We start from the raw sequence: 19,582 nt of genomic DNA, 5'->3' as shown, positions 1-19,582 counted from the left end.
TCTCTCTCTGGGCAGTGCATGTACATTTACCATAAACAAAGTCCTGCCCACTCAGAGGATTTCCTTTCACCGCTGTCCTTCTGGGCCACCTTTGGGTGGGATTGCACCGAAGTGGCCATCCACTTTGTACTGGTGCCGAAGTACCATGCAGATCCATGTGTGCACCAGGTCTATTTATGCTTTTTCGTCCTGGCAGGGAGGAAATGTAGAACTCCCTAGAAAGTCACGGGGATGGGCTGAGGAAGGGAGAGGCAGCCGAGCAGTGACAGCGGATACCGTGGGAGTCTGAGCTGCCTGCATGTGGAATGTGAATGAGTGAATCTGCTTGGCTTGGGCTCACACGTACCATTTCAACTTTAAAATAAGATGCTACTGCGCTTCCGGCTCATGATGGGCAGGTCAGGTCCCGAAGTATCTGGAGGCAGGCATTCAGCCTCAGCCAGGGCCCAGCAACAAGCCAGGAATGGCTTTTCAAATGGAGAATGACGGCTGGCAGAGGGGAGGGCAAGACTTATTCCAAAATCTGGGGCATCTGTGCCGTGAGTCTGCTACAGGGGCTTGCCACGGGCTCTCTATAGCATCCCTTTCTGCCACAGTCAGTTCTGACAGTGATAGGACACGTCTGCTGGGTCTGGCAGACAAGCCTGGACCTGCTGCGGAACTCCTTCTTGGGCCTCTCTCAAAACTGGTGGCCTTATCAGTGATCACTGAATGGTTGGAGCCTCTGAAATCCAGATGGGCTCGCTAATCATTGGACCTCCTAATCTTGGTGGGTAGTGCCAGGTGTAGCAAATTCTGTCTCACTTTAGAAGGAATGTAATCGCACGCTCCAGGACCACTGGATTCCTAGGAACTTCACCAATGTTAATAGACCGTGAACTTCTGGCAGGATTTATCTCCTACCCTCTGGCGTGTAAGTTAGGGTGCTGCTCACTAGGTCCAGTTAGCGTAATATCGTCGGTGTAAGGGAACAGCATGTTGTCCCGCAGAGTAACAGGATGAACAGGGTCCCTCTGGACTGTATTATGACAGAGTGGGAGACTTGATATAGGGGCAATTCAGCAAGTAGAAACAACTTTGGATTTTTTTTTTTTTTTTACACTGATTGGCATAGAAAAGAAAGTGCCAGGGGCTGTATTGATTTGCTTCTGTAAAGATGCCATATCTGAAATTGCAGCTACAATCAGCATCGTCATCTGATTAGATTTGCGAAAGCTGTAGTCATTCTGCATGACCCAAGTGGATTCTGCACTGGCCTAACAGGAAGTTCAGTGGGCATGTGGTAGAAATCACTGCCCCGACACCTCTCAGGTCTTTAATGGCACTGATCCCTAATCGTTGATCTCCATGGATATGATTTGCTTTTGGTTTACTGTCATCAGGTGGGCAGGCAGGGGAGGTTTTCTATTTTTTTTTTTTTTGCGGTACGCGGGCCTCTCACTTTTGTGGCCTCTCCCGTCGTGGAGCACAGGCTCTGGACGCGCAGGTTCCGCGGCCATGGCTCACGGGCCCAGCCGCTCCGTGGCATGTGGGATCCTCCCGGACCGGGGCACGAACCCGCGTCCCCTGCGTCGGCAGGCAGACTCCCAACCACTGCGCCACCAGGGAAGCCCTGGGGTAGGTTTTCTAGTTCTAGTTGCTGCCACTTCGGTCCTTCCTACTCTAAATAGGGATCTGTTGTGGGAATCCTGCTAATTAGTATCTTTTTTCACTGTATGTTCTAGGGCTAGGAAAATAAGCAGGGCTAGGTGTGTGGGCCCACTGGACAGATGTGAGATGGATTTGGTTAAGACTCCACGCAGCCCCAGGCCTTAATAAGCTCCTCCTCTGACTCCTGGAGTATAGTGGCACCTTAGGGCTTCAGAGGTCAACCCTCGTTCAGAGCCAGTATCTAATAAGTTCAGAGAGTCTGAGCATTTCCCTTTGCCCAGTGCTCAGTCATGGTAGATGGCTGAGGACCCTCTGGGGAAGCAGAGTGCTGGGACAGATTCACAGCATTTACCTGTGGCCAATTTGTAGGCGTCTCTTTCAAGGGGACTTCAGCTTGGTCCAGGAGCTCTGGGTCTGTGAACCAGCTTGGGCGTGGGATCTGGATAAGAGGCTGTGAGTCCTTGTTACGGTGATTTTTGTTAGGTCTCTGCCCAAATAGACCCAGACGTTTTCTTACTATATGTCAAGTATCACCTTTGTAGGCTGATTTGATGGTCAGTTGACCGCTGTCTGAGATTCTAATGGGTCAGAATACTCTGATCACCAAATTGCCCTGTGACTCACTGTGGCACTTGTACGGTTAAGTGCTGCCATTGGTCTTTGCTATCCCTAAATTCCTTTGCTCCCTCTGTGATCAGAGAACCCAATTCCATCGTCAGTGTGTCTTCCCACTGTCGTTTCTGACCTATAAAGGATCCCGCTGCAGAGCTGCTCAGAGGTGCTGGTGCCCCCCCTCACCAAGGCATGTTTCTTAGGCCCTCCCAGGAGGGGTGGTTTAGGGGGATGGCTGGGCAGTTTGCACTTTGCAGAACCATTCCAATGTTTCCAGCTCCCTGCACTTTCAGACTCTGTCCTCTGTAGCAGTGGTTCTCAACTTTAGTGGCTCATAAGAATTCCCGGGGGGGCTTTAAAAATTCTCATGTCCAGGCTATACCCCAGACCAGTTAAACCAGAATCTCTGGGGGTGGATGCAGATAGCTGTAGTTTTTAAAGCTTCACAGGTGATTCGAAAGTGCAGACACTGGAGTCCCGCAGTAGTGATTCTCAGTGTGGTTGAGGCCATCAGCATTAGCATCTCTTGGCAGCTCGTTAGAGTCGCACATTCTTAGTGCCCACCCCAGGCCCAGTGCATGAGAAGCTCTGAGGGCAGGGCCCAGCTTTCTGTGTTTTTACAGATTCTTCAGCGATTCCGTTGCATACTAAAATTTGAGAACCAGTGCTCTGCAGTATGCTGGTGAAATCCTAGCGTTTTGACCTCATTAATTAAAGGCCATCATTAAGGCCACATTTCAGTTGGTCAAGCTAGGAAACTCCCAGGTGTTTGAACCTCTGGCCTCCAAGGTGAGAGGCATTGTGACTGTGAGCTGCAGACCTGCTTTTTTTAAAAAATTAATTTATTTTGTTTATTTTTGGCTGCATTGGGTCTTTGTTGCTGAGTGCGAGCTTTCTCTAGTTGCGGTGAGAGGGGGCTACTCTTCGTTGCGGTGCGCGGGCTTCTCATTGCGGTGGCTTCTCTTGTTGTGGAGCAGGGCTCTAGGCGTGTGGGCTTCAGTAGTTGTGGCACACGGGCTCAGTAGTTGTGGCTCGCGGGCTCTAGAGCGCAGGCTCGGTAGTTGCGGCGCACGGGCTTAGTTGCCCCTCGGCACGTGGGATCTTCCCGGACCAGGGCTCGAACCCCTGTCCCATGCATTAGTAGGTGGATCCTTAACCCCTGTGCCACCAGGGAAGCCCTGCAGACCTGCTTTGTTTTGATTCTCATGGAAGATTTTGTTTTTTCCCCCACCGTTTCATTCAGTACCAAGGTCTTGAGGTTCCTTACTGCCCTCTCTTGCAGGCTGGTTCACTTCTTATTCGTACATCCTTGGGGTACCAACATAATGTGAATGGTTTCCTGTGTGATAGCACACCATGGGTAAGCCCTAGAGTTTGTGTCTTGTTCCATTTCAAAAGGTCATTTCAAGGTCACAAAGATTCACCCACACGCCTGCAGGGTTAAAGTGTCTTGAATGCTTACCTATTTCTTTATTTTCTTGTTTTCTCTCTGTTTGAATATTTTTTAAGTTTCTGTCTTTGAGATTTCCTTAATTTCTTGCCAGTTCAGCTATGCATTTTGTAAGGATATTTGAAAATATTTTATCTGGCATTTTACAATTACTTTCCATGGGAGGAATCTTTAGGATATTTTGTCTGCCATCTGCCAGAAATGGACAAAAGAATTTTAATGATTAATCAGGTTTTGAACTACAGATTTATTGCAGTTTGACATTGAATTTCTTAACCTGTATAGCAAGATTTCTCAGTATACTTCTCATTCACAGCTTTTCTGGTGATTGGTGCTTTGCGACACTGGTGTCAGTTCCATGATATAAATGTTGACGGCAGACCTTAGCTGCCGCACAAATGATCTTGTACCCTAAGATGTGGGTGCAGTAGTTTACTGACTTGTTTTGTCAGTGATTCTTTTAAAATGGGAAAACGTCATCATTCCTATGTATCATTAGAGTGGTCTCTGTGAATTGGATGATTAGCGCTGTGTCTCAGTCAGGATATGACTAGCTAAAGATATGGTAATGGAGACCATCAAAATCTCAGAGGCTTCAAATTCTCTTGCTGCAGGCCTAGGTGGCTCTGAGGGCAGCTGCCCTCGGCATTCCAGGCTGCTTCCAGCTCACGTGGCATCTCCATTCAGCAGGATGCTTTCATGTTTCCTGGGGCAGGGGACTAGAGTAGGGAAAATTGCACGTAGGTGTACATACATCATTTCTACCCAGCCAGTTGGTCAGAACTACTCACACGGCCCCACCCAACTCCACGGGAGCTGGGAAGTATTTTTGTGTGTCCAGGAAGGGAGGGGAACTGGACGGCGCAAGTACTGTTTACCGCTTTTGCAGGTTGACTCTGCCTAACTTAAGCATAAAGGGTATTTATTAGGGGAAATGAGCAAGGTCAGAGACTCCAAGAGGAGGTCTGGAACAGTCAGGACCTGGGAGCTCCAGAGGGCCTTTGGAGCAGAACCCTCTTGGAGTCTTGCTTGGGACCATTGCTAGAAGGAATGAGTGAACTTCAGCTGTTCCTTTATTCTCTGTCACCCGACTCAAGGTTCAGATTTCTGAGCAAGAGCCTTGGCTGTGGGAGGAAAGATGTTTCTGAAGGGAGCCAGGGGCCCTTGCAGGTTCCATGTTTGGAGGGCTTCCCACACAGTGCCTGCTTTGTCATCCCACAGACCAAGCACAGTACAGGAGAGGTATTTCTTCAAAAGGAAGTTGGGTGATGTTAGGAAGAGGGTTTGGGTGACTGTTGACCAAAAAAATGACACATTCTTTTGCAGTTGGAATTTGTTGACATCTAATTAAAAAATCCAGGAACGTGATAAAGTTTGTGTACCTACTACTTCCAAACTTTTTCTACGGCTGTAAAAGACTGAGAAATTTACTATGCATTTTATTTGCTTTTCCTGACAGTTCATAATCTTTGAGAGAAAAAAATCCACCAGTTACAGGTTGTTTGTTTACATTTAGGCCTTGACAGGGAAGTGACAAGATAGCAGTCCTTACTTCTCCCTGATTATTTGCTTTTAGGAGTTCGATGCCACGTAGTTACCCAATTAGCATGCAGAGAATTAGGGATTAAAGTTTACATCCATAGACGCTATTTTTTTTAAAACATCTTTATTGGAGTATAATTGCTTTACAGTGTTGTTAGTTTCTGCTGTAAAACAAAGAGAATCAGCTATATGTATGCATATATCCCCGTATCCCCTCCCTCTTGCGTCTCCCTCCCACCCTCCCTATCCCACCCCTCGAGGTGGTCGCAAAGCACTGAGCTGATCTCCCTGTGCTATGCAGCTGCTTCCCACTAGCTAGCTATTTTAAATTTGATAGTGTGTACATGTCCATGCCACTCTCTCGCTTTGTCCCAGTTTACCCTTCCCTCTCCCCGTGTCCTCAAGTCCATTCTCTACGTCTGTGTCTTTATTCCTGTCCTGCCCCTGGGTTCGTAAGAACCATCTTTTTTTTAAGATTCCGTGTATATGCATTAGCATACGGTATTTGTTTTTCTCTTTCTGTCTTACTTCACTCTGTATGACAGACCCTAGGTCCATCCACCTCACTACAAATAACTCAGTTTCGTTTATTTTTATGGCTGAGTAATATTCCATTGTATATATGTGCCACATCTTCTTTATCCATTCATCTGTCGATGGACACTTAGGTTGCTTCCGTGTCCTGGCTATTGTAAATAGAGCTGCAGTGAACATTGTGGTACATGAGTCTTTTTGAATTATGGTTTTCTCAGGGTATATGCCCAGTAGTGGGATTGCTGGGTCATATGATAGTTCTGTTTTTAGTTTTTTAAGGAACCTCCATACTGTTCTCCATAATGGCTGCATCAATTTGCATTCCCATCAACAGTGCAAGAGGGTTCCCTTTTCTCCACACCCTCTCCAGCATTTATTGTTTGCAGATTTTTTGATGATGGCCATTCTGACCGGTGTGAGGTGATACCTCATTGTAGTTTTGATTTGCATTTCTCTAATGATTAGTGATGTTGAGCATCCTTTCATGTGTTTGTTGGCCATCTGTATGTCTTCTTTGGAGAAACGTCTATTTAGATCTTCTGCCCATTTTTGGATTGGGTTGTTTTTTTTTGGTATTGAGCTGCATGAGCTGCTTGTGTATTTTGGAGATTAATCCTTTGTCAGCTGCTTGATTTGCAAATATTTTCTCCCATTCTGAGGGTTGTCTTTTCGTATAGACGCTAATGTTAAAACTTTGATATCCAGACATCACCAAGGAGAACTTCTTACAGTGTTGCCACATTGCAACAACATTTTTAATTATTAGATACAGAACTTTTTTTTCTTCCAACAGGTTTACCATCTTTCTGTTCCTGCCTCTTCAGCCTTCTCCTATCTGTCTAGTGTGTTTTCTCTCTCTCAAACTTTTTAAACCAACACTTGTGAAAATGAGAACTTGAAGTTTCAAGTCTACAGATCTGAAATGCAATACCCAAAGAAATCTAAGATTTAATAAAATTGAAGAAAGAATTATGGGCTCTCCTTTTATGTGCCCAAGCTGTGTTTGGGACATTGAAAATGGTGTTCTAAGAAAGAAAAGGGCTGGGCAAAGTGGTATCAATTGGAATTCTCTGTTCCTTTGAGATTGTGGAATGCCTCTTACTTCAGGGATTGGGGAGGAATACTGAATAGCATCTAATTTAGGAGACTATGTTGTTGTGATGGCTGCTGCTGTATCTCCCTTTGGGAATAGTTGTATAGGGTTTCAAAAATGTCCCTTTGGCCTGGACTTTAATTCAGTTTCTGTTTGTAGCTGTTAATTGTATACCTGTTAACATGGACATTTAAAAACTATAATTTGAGAGTCAAGAGCAAGCAAACTCTTTCTGCAAGTTCAGAATATTAGTTTTATAACTGCAGAACTTCTTACTTCTTCATCTTCCTGTCTTTCTGCCTAAGAGGCTCAGTCCAGGGTATGTGAGATTGAAGCACATTTGACCTTTTAATGTCAATCTGATGATTTCAGATAAAGCCAAAAGAGGCCTGGCTTCACTTTGTCAGAGTTGTTGTAAAATGGGTTTTGATTTCAAAATAGTTTAGGGAATAGCATTACAATCTTAAATTATTACTAGAAATAAGCAACCCATCGTGCCCGTGGTTGCAGAAGGATAGTTTCTATTAGGGAAATAGAACCAGTGATGGTGTAGATATGCCTCAAAGCATAAAGATACTAGAAATAAGAGTCCCCCCACCAACCCCCTCATTTTCCTTAGGTTTTCCAAAACTGCACACAATAGTAGCACAATACTTGAATATCCCATTTTTTATCTCTTTTAGTTTCAATGTTAGAAGGCCAGGCAAATTTTTTTTTTATAAATTTATTTTTGGTTGCACTGGGTCTTTGTTGCTATGCAAGGGCTTTCTCTAGTTGCAGAGAGCGGGGGCTACTCTTCGTTGCGGTGTGTGGGCTTCTCATTGTGGTGGCTTCTCTTGTTGCGGAGCACAGGCTTCAGTAGTTGTGGCACGCGGACTCAGTAGTTGTGGCGCACAGGCTTAGTTGCTCCTCAGCATGTGGGATCTTCCTGGACCAGGGCTCAAACCCATGTCCCCTGCATTGGCAGGTGGATTTTTTTTTTTTTTTTTGCGGTACGCGGGCCTCTCACTGTTGTGGCCTCTCCCGTTGCGGAGCACAGGCTCCGGATGCACAGGCCCAGTGGCCATGGCTCACGGACACAGCCTCTCCGCGGCATGTGGGATCTTCCCGGACTGGGGCACGAACCCACGTCCCCTGCATCGGCAGGCGGACTCTCAAACACTGCACCACCAGGGAAGCCCACAGTTTTCCTTTTTAATATTAATATTTCTTTAAATTTTTATAGAACAAGTGGAAAATCTATACAAATAACATTGCAGGGAAACATTATTTGTTGTGTATTGTTTAGTGGTATCCAAAGTTAATTTTTGCAAGTGAGATGTCATGTTGCTGTGGCATTACTGGCATAGATTATATGATGTTTGTCAATTTACAGGACACCGAGCTCCAAAGCAATTTCTTTTATGCTGGAGGCAGTTCAGTTTTATCTCTTTAAGGGTCTGCAGCATTAAAATGTTTTTAATTTCCTGTGATGCTTACTGATACAAAATGCCGGCGGATGATAAAATGGAGAAAGGCTATATGTCCCTGCTATGAATTTTGTGAAGCAGAAAGTTGGATCTGGATTTTGAATTTAGTATGAGGTTGACTTGAAAAGAAGTAAACCTTTTAGTCTGAGATAATTGTAGATTCACATGCAGTTGTAAGAAATAGTACAGAGAGACACTGGGTATACTTCATCCAGTTTTCCCCGATAGTGACATCTTGGAGAACTATCGTGCAATATCACAGCCAGAATATTGACGCTGAGATAGTTAATGAGAACAGTTTCATCCCCACAAGGATCACCCTTATTGCCCTTTAAAACCACACCCTCTTCCCTCTGTCTCGTGCCCCTCCTTCCAACCCCTGGCGACCACTAATCTGTTCTCCAGTTCTGTACTTCTGTCATTTTGAGGATGTATGAATGGAATTGTGTGGTCTGTAACCTTTCAGAGTTGGCTTCTTTTCACTTAATGTAATTCTCTGGCTATTCATCCTGGTTGTTGCACGTGTTAACAGTTTGTTACTTTTTTTTTTTTTGATGTGGACCATTTTTAAAGTCTTTACTGAACCTGTTACAACATTGCTTCTGTTTTATGTCACGGCCCTCTGGCTGCGAGCCATGTGGGACCCCAGCTCCCCGACCGGGGATTGAACCCGCACCCCCTGCATTGGTAGGCAAAGTCCCAACCATTCGACTGCCAGGGAAGTCCCAACAGTGTGTTACTTTTTATTGCTTAATAGTATTCCTTAGTATGGCTGTACCACGGTTTATTTAACCATTTACCTGATGAAAGATACCTGGATCATTTCCAGTTTGGTTAGTTACAAATAAAGCTGTTGTAAAATTGATGTACAGATTTGTGTGTGGATGAAAGTCTTCATTTCTCTGGGATAAATGCTGATGCGTTTCTGGGTTCTCTGGTAAGCTGCATGTTTAGTGGTTCATTTGTGTTTTAGAGAAACTGCCGAACTACCTGTACTATTTTACATCCCCACCAGCAATGGTATGAGTGATCCAGTTTCTCTCCATCCTCAGCAGCAGGTGGTGGTGTCACTCTTATTTTTGCAGTTCTGATAGGTGTGTAGTGATGTCTCATTGTGGTTTTAATTTGCATTTCCCTGATAGCCAGTGATGTTGAACATCTTTTCACGTGCTTATCTGCCAGTTGTATAGCTTCTTTGGTACAATGTCTCTGTGCTTTTGGTATCAGATCTACTCTTTGCCTAGATTCTGAAGACTATCTTATTTTTTTACTTCTAGTTTTCTGTTTTACATTTAAATCCATGATCCATTTTGAGTTGATATTTTGTATAAAGTGTCAGATGACTTAGGTTGATGTTTCCTTTTTGTTTTTCCTGTGGAGAGCCATTTGCTCCAGCAACATTTCTTGAAAAGATTGACTTCCCTCTGTTGTATTGCCTTTGCACCTTTGTCAAAAGTCAGTGGGCCATACTTGTATGGAGCTAGTTCTGGATTCTCTGTTCTGGTCCATTGATCCGAGTGCCTGTTTCTTTGACGATGCCACACAGTCTTGATTACTGTAGCTGTGTAGTAAGTCTTGAAATCAGGTGGAGCAGTTTCAACCACCTTATTCTCCTTTTTCAAAATTGTTTTGGCTCTTCTGACACTTCTGCTTTCCACATGAACTGTAGGATAATCTTATTGATATCTACCGAAAAAACCTTGCGAGGATTTTGATAGGAATTTCAATAAACCAAGCTGTCAGTTTGGGGGAAATGGACATCTTTACCGTGAGTCTTACTATATATGAACATAGTATATCTCCTTTTTGTATTCATTTATGAGATGGTCAGTCAGGAGCCGCCACAAGAGGAGAGAGAGGAGAGGCTCAGGAAAATAAAGTTTATTATGTTTACAGGTCCTAGAGACAGGCATGGCATACAGGGCCATATGGAAAAACGCCAAGGTGGTCAGGAGGCAGAAAAGGGGAGTGCTTAAGCCATAGCCTTTATTGGGGTTTGCACGGGAAAGGTGAGGCAAGATAAACACCTTAGAATTGGCTAGTCTGAATAATTTCAGCAGGCTTTGGGCTATAGGAAGAGTCTCTCGTTGCGTGGTACCTGGTCCTGGGATGATGGAGGCGAAGAATATTGCCTCCTGAGGTATAAGGGCCAGATAGAGGAGGTATGGCTCTGGATTGGCGGGTTTGCATATTAAAGACATGGTCTCCTGGGCCTTTGCTACCTCTGAGAATTGGCTGGCCCTGGGAGGGTAGGGTCATTCTCTCCCCAGCCAGAAAGGTTTTTTTAAGATGTCAAAGCATCATATTGTACAGAAAATAAAATACACAGACACACACACACACACACACACGCACACACACGCACACACACACACACAAATACATCTTTTCATTTATTTAGCTTGTCTTTGATTTTTTAAAAAACAACATTGTTTATATTTATATTATACATAACTTTGTCAGTCTAGTGGTGTCATCATTTTACCCATTCAAGTGAAGTATAGAAAACTTATCTCCCTTTTCAACATTTAACCTCCCTCATTTTTATATAGTTGTCTTAAATATATCCTCTAAATACATTTAGAACCAAATCAAGCATTTTCCTAACATTTACTTCAACCATCCAACATAACTTAGAAAACTTAATAGGAGGCGAAAAGCCTATTGTATTTACCTGTATTTTTGCCTACCATGTTTTTGCTTCCTTCCTAATTTTCCAAGGTTCTTTTTTTTTTTAATAATTTCCTTTCTCTTTAGAATACTTCCTTTATCTGTTCTTTTATGATAGGTATGCTGGTGACAAATTGCTGTTTTTGTAGGTGAAAAGAAAAGGCTGAACATTGTTAATTTCAGATGGGTTCAAGGTAATACTAGTGGATGATCAGTACGGGTTGAAAGAAAAGGAAAACTGTGTGTAGAAGTGACCTGCAAGGGCTAAAGTGATGTATATGATTCCTTTTTCCTCCTCAACCACTTTATATGGGGGATTCACTGTGTGTAAGGCAGTGGGTGGTGGGAGTTACACAAGGTGTTATCCGTGTACAGGGGAATACTACTCAGCAGTGAAAAGAATGGACTATGTGTAAACATAACAACATGGAAGAATCTCAAATGCATTATGCTAAGTGAAAGAAGCCAGACAAGAATGTATAGTATATGATTCCATTAACGTAAACTCTAGAAAATGCCAACTAATGACAGAAAGTAAATCAGTGGGAGGAGAGAAAGGTAGTGAAATGGAGGGATAACCAAGGGAACTTGAGGAAACACTTGGGGGTGTTGCTGTCTTGATTGTGGTGGTGATTTCACTGGGACGTGCGTATGTCAAACATATCTAATTGCACACTTTAAATATACGCAGCTCTGGAAATTCCCTGGCGGTCCAGTGGTTAGGAGTCGGCACTTTCACTGCCGTGGCCCTGGGTTCAATCCCTGGTCGGGGAACTAAGATCCTGCAAGCCTCACGGATGGCCAAAAAAAATGCGGCACATTGTAGGTCAGTTGTAACTCAGTAAAGCTGTTCAGAAAAACCCACATCAACAAGCGTTCCTCCCATGCATGACTATTGTGCAGCTCCCTGATGTGCAACTCCAACTTGTCCACACTCTTGTTTTACAGTACGGGACCAGTAATTACATGCTGGGATGTTGTAGCATCGTCAAGTTGCTCTGAAAGTTTTTAAGTGTTCAGTTTCAGTTTTTAAACTTTTTAATTTTTTAAAAAATTTATTTTATTTTTTGTTTATTTATTTTTGGCTGCCTTGGGTCTTCATTGCTGCGCACGGGTTTTTTTCTCTAGTTGTGGTGAGCGAGGGCTACTCTTCGTTGCGGTGCGCGGGCTTCTCATTGCCGTGGCTTCTCTTGTTGCGGAGCACGGGCTCTCGGTGTGCGGGCTCAGTAGGTGTGGCTCACAGGCTTAGTTGCTCCGTGGCATGTGGGATCTTCCCAGACCAGTGCTTGAACCCATGTCCCCTGCATTGGCAGGCGGATTCTTAACCACTGCTCCAACAGGGAAGCCTTAATTGGTTTTTAAAGTGAGATATAATTGACATGTAACATTGTATTAGTTTTAGCTGTACGACCTAATGTTTTGATATATGTTCAATTTAAAAAGTTATATCTTGTCACAGTAAGAAATCATCTTGTTTGTGCACCATGTTTTCAGTTGCACGCACTGTTTCGGAGCAATGCTTCACACTATTTATATGCAGTTTTTTCCCATCTCATTCTATATGTATCATTCTGAAACCGTTATACCCTGCTTCATGGTCACAGTATCATTTGATTAGCCTGTGTTCTGGGGTATACATTCTGGCATGGAGCACATGGGATTTTCTCAGCGTGAGTCCTAGGAAATTAACTAGATCTGATAAAACATGCTGCCGGATTTCGAAGTGGATTACAGTGGAATGTTGGTATAATGTTGCCCCGCTTGTAATTTTGAAGGAATCACTTAAAAGTTTCATGCAGTGTAAGAATTTTTCAAACTGGGGTGTGCTGGAGCATCCCAGGGATCTGGCATGGGAAAATCTGTGTTCAGATTCTGGTTTCCAAGTGGACTGGATGGCATGGGGGCAAGCTGCTGCAACTCTCTCAGCCTAGGTTTTTTGGCTTTAAAGATAGAGCAACGGTTTCCTCACAGAAGATTGGCGATATAGTGAAAATGCTTGGTACCTGATAAGTGCTGTAAGTCGGTAAGTTTATTTCACTGGGTGTATTTGTATCTTCGTCTGGGAGAGTTACTGTTTTTTTCCCTTCAGGAATAAGGCCCGTATATTGAAAATAATTTGGAAACCAGTTCTTAAAAATGCAAGGTGAATTTTGTAGAGTGTCTTGCCTGTTACATATAGGCTAAAGAACCAAGAGATACACATGAAATAATATACTTTTTCCCTCTCTTTTCAGGCAGTTACTCTCTTAACCGAATTAATTAGGGAAAACTTCAGGAACAGCAAATTAAAACAGTGCCTTTTACCAACCCTGGGGGAGCTGATCTATCTTATAGCCACCCAGGTAAGATTGTCTGGTTAACTCTGTTGTTCTTTGATGTGTTCTGACATATCATGGCGGATATCAAAATCAAAGTTTTTTGATTTTGCCCCTTTGAGCACACCTAAGGAGTTTAGGAAAATTTTTACCTCTGGAGGAGAGAGGCTCTCAGTGTCTTTCTGACTCTTCTTCTATCTCTCCTTGTCTGTCTTCCCTCTCCCCCAGTGCCTCTTTTTCTTTAAAGTGTAGGAGATTCTCAGGCTGTATTTTAAAACCAGTGGACCAGAGTCCCCAAAGTACTTCCTAGGTTGCTGCCATCTTTGACTCCTTCATGCAAGAGGGTCCTGTTGGTTCTCCCAGTGTAAAAGCGCCATTATTATTTAAAACACTATGTGTAAATATAGCTCTTAACATGGCATGAGAATTTGTGACTGCAGAATTGGACCTCTTATATTTCGGAATATATTGAATAGATATAGATAAATTATGAGTTATTCATTTCATGTGATGCTCTGAGTGTTTTAATGAGCACCAGTGAGTTACAAGTTAATCAAAAGCTCTCTCCTTGTACTTATGTTTTGCTTCTAGAACTTGCTTAAATGTTATATAACCTGAGTATCCTTAGTATCTAAATTGACTTTCTGGATGATCATCATTTTAAGGCAATTAACTTAATTACTATAAAACATCAGTATTTAAAATCATTTAGTTCCATGCTTAGTATTGATAGCCTGTACCGCAAATCTCACCTCCTTAGTCTTCGTTTTCATAAATGTCTTGGCTCTTCCTGGCCCTTTACATGTCAGAATAAATTTTGGAATCAGATTGTCCAGTTCTGAAATCATCTTTTGAACCCTGCATTGACTATACAGAAATACTGCTGTCTTTGTGATTTTGAGTCTCCTAATGCATGTTCGGGATTGTACTGCATCTGTGAGGAAAGTATTAGCACATTTATGATATGTTGTCCTTTAATGCACACAAAAATGGTGTTTTCATATATTTATATTAAAAGATTTTTCATTTAAGTCATTTAAATTATTGGGTTGGCCAAAAAGTTCGTCATCTTAACAGAAAAACCCAAATGAACTTTTTGGCCAACCCAATATATTTCACTCATAAAGCTTTTGTACATTTAGCTTGGCTGAGTTTATTCTCAGGTAATTTTATATTTTGAAGAGATAACACACTCATGAAACTAGAAAACTTGGAAGTATAGTAAGGTATACAGAGAAGGGTCTCTTTTCTATTTTTGTCCCCCATCTGTGTAGTTCCCCAATAAATAACCATTACGATTACTTTCTTATATTTACAGCATTAGTTTTGCACAAATGAGTGATTAGAAATGTAGATTCTTACTTTGTCTCATTTTATATAGCAAGTAGAGCAACATTTTTCACTTAATAGTTATACAGTATTAAAAACAGTGTATGGCGATACATACACTGGAGCTATTCCTTAATAATTAATATGGATGTCTTTCTCAGTTAGTACTTAGAGCTCCCTCCCTCCTCCTCTTGCACTGGAACATTCTCTTGTGTGCTAAGTTTTGTGAAAGACAGTTTTCCTTGCAGTTCTTCGGGGGTGGGGCTGGAGAGTTTATATTGATTTTACTCTTACCTTGGGCCCTGGAGGCCTTGACATCAAAGCTCAAATTTACCAAGTTCTGCAGGCCCTCAGAATAAAAGCAAACTTCAGTGCTCTGTTTAGCCCTTCATGCTTGCAGCTAATTTTTGGCTTGATTATTCTTTGTTTTCTTGTCAGCTCTCTGAGGCATTCTAAGGATACAGAATAAAACCGCTTTCCTTAGAAGAAAGGTCAGGTGTCTCAGACCACAGGAAGTGTGGTCTGCCATCTTATCATGGGCGGAAGTCTAGTCCAGTTTTGGGGGGGGCATGTGTCCCATTTTTTATTTTACCTTTCCCGCCAGCTTAATTGAGGTATAATTGGCATACCATAAACTGCACACGTTTAAAGGTTAAAATCTGATCAGTGCTAATCTACGTATACATCTGTGAAACCAGCACCACAGTCAAGATAATGAAAATATCTATCGCCTCCAAAAGTGTCCTCAGCACCGTTTGTTACCCCTCCCTCCTGCCCCTCTCCCCACCCCCAGGCAACCGCTGATTGCCTTCTGTCATATAGACTAGTTTGCATTTTGTAGAGTCTTATATAAATGGAATAATGCAGAATCATATTTCTGTTGGTTTCTAAAAGTAGATCTAGAGAATCATTTCCCTTCGTTCTCACTTTAATTGGATGTAAGCTAGGCTGTTTTAATAAAGGGATGATTCTGTGGCCATGACATTTGACCACATTTTATGATAGCAAACCAGAAAAGGAAGTTATGTCCCTGGACCCACACAAATCACTGGTATTTCATGAGATGAGGCTGTTTGTGGCGTTGTCACTTAGCATATAGGTAAACCTTAACATCTCAGGTCAGTGCTGACATAGTGAGACTGACCTGAAGTGATCTATGTATACGCACACACACATACGTACATACATGCGTATCGTATATAATGTAGACACCTAAGTCCTGTCCTTTTGATTCTCTGGTAACACCCTAAGGTTATAAGCATGAGAACAGAAGACCAGACTGTGATTCTGACGAGGATATTATGAGGCAACACATTTATAGTTTACGTATTTTTTTTCCTGACTTTTGTCAAGGATACATATCACATTGAGGCCAGGTATTCTTATATTTTGTCCTTTTTGTCCAGCCCATAATCATTTCCGGATGATCTCCTTGCTTCACTCTTGTGTCCATTGAAGTCTTCCCCAGACATCAGCCAGAGTGAGCCTGTTAAACCCATGAGACTCTGCCGTTGTCACTCCTCAGAGCCCTCCCATGCTTCCTGTCTTCCCGGTTGTCACAGCTAAATCTCCAGTTACCTTCTGGGCTCTTGTGAGCTGCCTCCCCAGTCCCCATATGACCTCTGCCCTCACTACCCTCTTACTTGTTTCCTCCTCCCAGGCGCACTGCCCTCCCCTCAGTTCCCTGAAACCCCTCGTACCCTGATCCTGCCTCCACACCTTTGCATTTGCTGTTCCGCTTGCTTGCATTGTTTTCCCCCTAGATGTTTACAGTTTCTCTCTGTTCACGTGGATCCCTGCAGAGAGCCTTCTCCTGGCCCTGAGCAATGTGAGATGGAGCCTCTCTGACTACAGTCTTCCTCTAACCCCTTAGCCTGCTGTGCTTTTCTTCCTTTTTTTTTTTAATTAAAAAAGTTTTTTTATTGAGGTATAGTTGATGTACAATGTTGTGTTTAATTTCTGCTGTACAGCAAAGTGACTCAGTTTTTTATATATATATTCTTTTTAATATTCTTTTCCATTATGGTATATAACAGGATATTGAATATAGGTCCCTGTGCTATACAGTAGGACCTTGTTTATCCATTGCTATGCTTTTCTTTATAGCGCTCATCACTATCTTGACTTGTTTATTTTGTTTAATGAAAAAAAGACTTTGTCCCCCACTAAATACCATTAAGACAGCTTGCTCACAGCTGTGTGGCTATTGTTTAGAAGAGTTCCTGGCACACAGTAGGTGCTTTTTTCCACTCATGAACTGCACCAAGGCCAATGGGACTGGAGGGGAATGAGCAGGAAGCAGGGCTGCAGAGACTGGCAGGGACGTGACCATGGAGGGCTCCTCGGCCAAGTCGGATGCCTGGGTCTTGATCCTGAGAGCAAGGGGAAGCCGATAAAGTTTTAAGAAGGGTAAGGGTGTCATCTGATTTAAGTGCCACAAAGATGACTCTGCTTTATAAGTGGAGAATAGAGTGGAGGATGGTAAGAGAGGCTTCTGGATCCTAACGGACAGTAAGTGAAGCAGGAGCAAACTTAGGAGAGGAGTGGGCATTTCAGAAAAGAGAACGTCGATAGGGCTGAATGTCCAAGAAAGGGAACCACAGAGTCCCCTGGCTTGAGTGACACGAAAGTCACCGGTAACCCAAAAAGAGCTGTTTCGTGTATTTATTTATTTAATGTGGAGTGAGTGAGGCCGAAGAAGTCAGACGGCAGCGTGTTGAGGATTTAGGGGGAGGTGAGGACACTTGAGGAAGTGAACGTAAAGCTTAGGATGGTTGTGGGAAAGAGCGGAGGGGCGAGGGGCTGTTGTGAGAATGGGAGACAACAGGGGGCCAGATCAAGCTGGCGGAATAGAAGGACGTGGAGCTCACCTTCTCCCACAAAGACATCAAAAATACACCTCCAGGGGACTTCCACTGCCGGGGACACGGGTTTGATCCCTGGTCGGGGAACTAAGATCCCACATGCCACGTGGCCCAGCCAAAAAAAAAGAAAAACATCTACATGTAGTTCTCACGGCACATCTGAAAATGGGAGATGACAGTGAGTCTGTTCTAGTGGAAATGGAAGGGGTCCCGTGGAGATAGGGCATCGAGCACTTAGGAGAAATAAGGGATGGTCCAGACCCTAGTGACCCTGAAGAAAGCAGGGTGGGAACGGGCTTGTGAGCCCACGTGGAAGGGGTGGAGGAGCCTGTCCTGCTGTAACCACTGGGTATGAGCGGCAGCTTGCTGCAGGTGGAGGTGAGGTAGTAGTTCCTCTCTCATCACTTTCATGGTCTCGGCGGAGGAGGAAAAGTAGGTGAAGTGATGGCAGGGCCGCGGGATTGAAGTACTGTGGTCCTGTAGGAGAGGGAATTGGTCAGAGAGAGAGATGGGCCTGGAGAGTGACGTGGAAGGTCCCTGGGCTTACTGATCCTAGGTCCTTTGTGGACTCTGTGTTCTTGGTGTCACCCTTCCAAGAGCCCAGCTGTCTGAGCGCAGGCCTGGAGAAAACAAGCCACTGGCTCCCTCTAAGGTTGAGTTTCCCCAGGCCCAGGACAAGGGCACTCCAGAGGGTGAGGTCATTCAGGCCTTTGGCAAGAGTGATTAAATGATAGACCAGGAATCTAAATGGCTGTCAGGGAGGGTTGGGGATAGACTGGGGGAAAGAGAAGGGGTGGGGGAGGGGAGACGGGGAGCAGAGTCCAGTGATGTTAAGGAGAGGTTGTGGTGGGCCTCTTGAATAAATGAGCTGGAAGGGAGGAAAGTTGTGTTTGGAAGTTGAATTGGGTGCTGAATTCGCGATTTTTGGGCTGGAGCAGCTCTGGATGGTAATGTCTAAATTATGACCCTATGTGCAATTCCATGATAAAGGGTACAGTTTTAATGGGTCACAATTCTCATCATGGGTATTAAATACTTTTGGATCAGTAAGGTACCAGTTCTAACATTTGGACAATCTTAAAGAAACATTCTAAGCAGAGCTGAATTTCTTCTGCTATAAAAAGATTATTGTTTTTCACTTTTCTCTGTGGCCCCTGGTTTAGTTTGTGATTTCATTTGATAGGTTCCAGGAGTGTTCTAGCGGTTATCTCTCTAATTTGGTTCTTCTGTGAAAGAATTTTTCCTGATGTCATTAAAATCAGTGTACCCGCTAATCATAATTGCTGACTTGTATTGAGCTTTGTCTTGCTAGGTAGCATCCTGAGTTTTACTAGTTCCTGTGGATTATCCGGAGATATTACTCAAAGCTGTGCGTTCTGTGCTTTCCAGTCGTTACAGATAATGTCATACCTTTTAGGTAGGAGTAGCAGTGGAATGGTTTCTCTATCGACCAGGTCATACTGTCATTTCTTAGTTCTCTCCATCTAGCTACTGCTGAGGGGATCTTATCAACATCATATACAACATAATGAGAAACAGAAGAAATACCTTGTATGTACAGTGCAGTAAAAGACCCCCTCATCAGGTCATAATTGTCAGGCTGTACTTTCAATAGAATGTTAAGAAGTTTTAGGTAGTTTGTATATATGAAACCGAGCCTTTTTCTTGAAAGGGTTAATATCTTTTGTGCTATTAGCTTCACTGCCTTTCCTTCCACTTCATTTTAGGAAGAAAAAAAAAAGAAGCCCCGAGAATGCTGGGCTGTTCCCTCGGCTGCATACACGGTGCTAATGAGGTGCCTTCGGGAAGGGGTAAGCCTCCTTTGTTGTCCTCTGTAGACGCTTGCAATTGTAATAACCCTGCAGGCACTGTGTGAGGATTGTAGCCCGCAGCAGTGCAGGAGCCTGTCAACCAAGCAGCGTACTGCTCCTGAATTTAAGTAATGCCGACAAGCCACTGTGAGCCAGGGACCTACAGTGGATCCAGTGTAAAAACGAACTCACTCTCATTCACTTGTTTAAATGTCTTGCTTTTTAAGAGGTGATAGCAAATAT

At 43.5% G+C, this 19,582-nt stretch overlaps 1 protein-coding gene across 1 annotated transcript in view; it reads left to right on the top strand.

Annotated features, from left to right (window-relative positions):
* The window catches only part of ULK4 (unc-51 like kinase 4), a 512,874-nt gene that overhangs the window by 66,334 nt on the left and 426,958 nt on the right, over positions 1 to 19,582 (top strand). Inside the window, exons 17-18 of the mRNA XM_065885322.1 lie at positions 13,255 to 13,362; positions 19,256 to 19,339. Coding sequence (XP_065741394.1) covers positions 13,255 to 13,362; positions 19,256 to 19,339 — 192 coding nt within the window. The remainder of the gene's footprint in view (positions 1 to 13,254; positions 13,363 to 19,255; positions 19,340 to 19,582) is intronic.

This window comes from Phocoena phocoena, chromosome 10 (genome assembly GCF_963924675.1).
Source record: "Phocoena phocoena chromosome 10, mPhoPho1.1, whole genome shotgun sequence".
Lineage (NCBI taxonomy): Eukaryota > Metazoa > Chordata > Mammalia > Artiodactyla > Phocoenidae > Phocoena > Phocoena phocoena.
This window is presented reverse-complemented; position numbering and strand designations above follow the sequence as displayed.